A 2,914-nucleotide genomic window follows, 5' to 3' on the forward strand; every position below is an offset into this window, starting at 1 on the left:
CTCTGGGAGACCCCTACTCACGAACTGGCTGTTGCTGTGGCTTCGGCGCAGCCTCATGGTCATTTTGGTGCAGGGCTCAGGGCTGTGGCGCAGCTCCTCGCGGCCGTCCCGAGCCCCAGGTGACACCGGTGACCCCCGGGACTCCCCTGCGGGGGGCTCCTCCTTCACCACCACCGTGGGGGGACACTCGGGGCCGTCCTTGTCTGTGGGGAGGGGGGAATTGGGGGTTACTGGGTCATTGAAAAGTCATTAAATGGTTTTGGGCAGTATCAAACATTTGGGGGGTTACTGAGCAATTTGGGTGTTAGCAAACATTTGGGAGGGTACTGAACAATTTGGGGTCACTGGAAAACTCCGGAAAGGGTCCTGAAAATATGGGAGGGGATCACAGGAATCATGGGGAGGCCAAAAAGAACTGGGGGAGCAGATCCATAAAGAACTCGAAACGAAGAGAATCCCTAAAGAAATGTGAGGGGGGGTGTATCCCAAAAGAATAAGAGATCTGACCCCAAATGAACAAAGAGCTCTCAAAAGAATGCAGGGAGCGGTGGGTCCCAAAAACACTGGAGATGGTGTCTCAAAATAATGAAGAAGACAAAAGCTCAAAGAAAATGTCTGCCCTGAAAGAACCTGGGGAAGGAAGCAGGTCCCAAAAAACTGGGGAAGGCGGTTGTCTGTCCCAAAGAATAGGAAGGCCTGTCCATAAAAAGCTGTGGAGGAACTATCCCTAAACAACCAAACTCCCATAAAACCTAGGGGTAGGGGAGAATGGCCAAAGAGATGAGGAGGGGTCCAAAAATAACAAGGATGGGTCCTCAAAAGTTCTGGAAGTGTGTTCTGGGGAGGAGAAGGGAGAAGTGAAGGAAAGAGGGTCCCAAAAGATCTTAGGGAAGGGAATCCCAAAATAACTTCGGGCACACCCCGAAAGAACTGCTAGGAAAAAAGGACCGCAAAAGAACTAAGGGGTTTTTCCAAAAAAAATCCCAGCAGGATGAGGTGGCTCCCAGAAGGATTCAGGGGGTCCCAGCCACCCCCTACACCCCACAATCCCCCACAGGAGGGGGGATCCCTCAATACCTTTCTTCCGTAGGGTCTTATCCTTGGCCACCAGCCCCAAACCCAACATTTTGGGTCCGGCCCCGTAAATCTGCAGCTTCTTCAGCTCGGGGTTCTTCTCAATGTCCTCCTCCGTGGGCTCGGGCTGTAGGACAGCGGTGTCAGGGGGATCCCCTGGACACAGGGCAGATCCTCAGGGGGATTTCTGGATTTCAGGGGGGAATTTTAGGGTGCCCACCTCCTGCTGCAAACGCTTGGCACGCCGGCCGTAGCTGTTGAACTTGGAGGGCTGCACGGACTGGCGCAGGGGGATGCTGTGGGGTTTGTACTCCCGGTCCTTCTCCTCGCTCTCAAAGGGCCGCGCGTGGCACTGCTGGAGAGAGGCACCCTCAGCACGGCCCAGGGCACCCTCAGCACGGCCCAGGGCACCCTCAGCACGGCCCGGGGCACCCTCAGCACGGCCCNCAGCACGGCCCGGGGCACCCTCAGCACGGCCCGGGGCACCCTCAGCACGGCCCGGGGCACCCTCAGCACGGCCCGGGGCACCCTCAGCACGGCCCAGGGCACCCTCAGCATGGCCCAGGACCCCTCAGCACGGCCCAGGGTGTCCCCCCGGCCCTGCACTCACCACCAGGTTGGCCCCGGACTGGTACATCTCGTAGGGGTAGATGATGCGCTCGTAGTGCGCCCGCAGCAGCGAGCCGATGTTCTTGCCCGACGGGTACGAGAGGCGCTGGGCCACCCGCGCCCACCGCCGGTCCTTGCAGATGGCCTCGTAGCCACCCTCCTCCATCACCACCTGTGAGGGGACATTGAGCACCTGAGCATACAGGACACCACAGGGACACCACAGAGTCACCCACAGTCACCCCAGGCCACTCGCACCCACTGGTGGTCTTTGCAGATGGCCTCGTAGCCACCCTCCTCCATCATCACCTGTGGGGTGACACAGCCCCTGAGCACCCAGGGACACCCCAGTGCCACCCAGAGCAATCCCCAGGCCACGCACGGCCACTGCTGGTCCTTGCAGATGGCCTCATAGCCACCTTCTTCCATCATCACCTGTGGGGTGACACTGCGCACCCAGGGACACCCCAGAACACCCAAACCCATCACCGTTCCTTACAGATGGCCTTGTAGCCACCCTCCTCCATCATTATCTGTGAGTGGACATTGAGCCCCTGAGCACCCAAGGACACCCCAGAGCCACCTGCACCCCCTCGACTCCATCACCACCTGAGGAACAGAGCCCCTGAGCATTCCGGGACATCCCAGGGAGCAAAACCCCATAAATGGCCACCTTCCCCCATAAATGGGCACATACCTCACCCATAAAAGTAGTTAAGTCTCTGATTAAGAAATACTCCCCCAAGAGAAACAATTACCCACTTAAACAAAAAAATCCCCCTATGTGGGGCAATTATCCCCCCACACAGGAGCATGCCCCCCTCCCGGGGGAAAATTACTTCCCTAAATAGGAAAAAATCACTTAAAAAAATACTGTCGTAAAAGATCAATTACAACTCTAAAAGAAAAATTCCCCCAAGGTGAACAATTAACACCCCCTAAAAGGGAACATATTCCACATGGGGGGCAATTTCCCCACCAACAGAAAATTTCTCCCCCCAGGGGAACAATTATCCCCTGAACGGTAGAATATCAGGGAGAGGAAAAAAAAAACCCTACATGGGAACATATTCCTCACAAGGGCAATCAGTCCCCCAAAACCTAAGATACCCTTCAGGAGAAAAAAATGACCCCCTAAATGGAAAGATAATGCCAAGGTGGGGGCAATAAACCCCCTCAAGAAAAGTACACCCCCAGAGAAACAATTATGAATCCAGATAAAAAGACACAC

The 2,914-nt window shown here is 55.9% G+C and overlaps 1 protein-coding gene across 1 annotated transcript in view; it reads right to left on the reverse strand.

Moving 5' to 3' along the window:
- Positions 1-2,112, reverse strand: part of LOC130587074 (lysine-specific demethylase 5C-like) — a 20,283-nt gene extending 18,171 nt beyond the window's left edge. Inside the window, exons 1-5 of the mRNA XM_057388029.1 lie at positions 1,942-2,112; positions 1,685-1,894; positions 1,295-1,429; positions 1,078-1,201; positions 6-203 (exon numbers count right to left, since the gene is read on the reverse strand). Of these exons, the coding sequence (XP_057244012.1) occupies positions 6-203; positions 1,078-1,201; positions 1,295-1,429; positions 1,685-1,894; positions 1,942-2,112 (838 nt within the window). The remainder of the gene's footprint in view (positions 1-5; positions 204-1,077; positions 1,202-1,294; positions 1,430-1,684; positions 1,895-1,941) is intronic.
- Positions 2,113-2,914: the final 802 nt, after the last annotated feature.

Source organism: Malurus melanocephalus, unplaced genomic scaffold (assembly GCF_030028575.1).
Source record: "Malurus melanocephalus ecotype Western Australia unplaced genomic scaffold, MMel_1.1 scaffold_1505, whole genome shotgun sequence".
NCBI lineage: Eukaryota > Metazoa > Chordata > Aves > Passeriformes > Maluridae > Malurus > Malurus melanocephalus.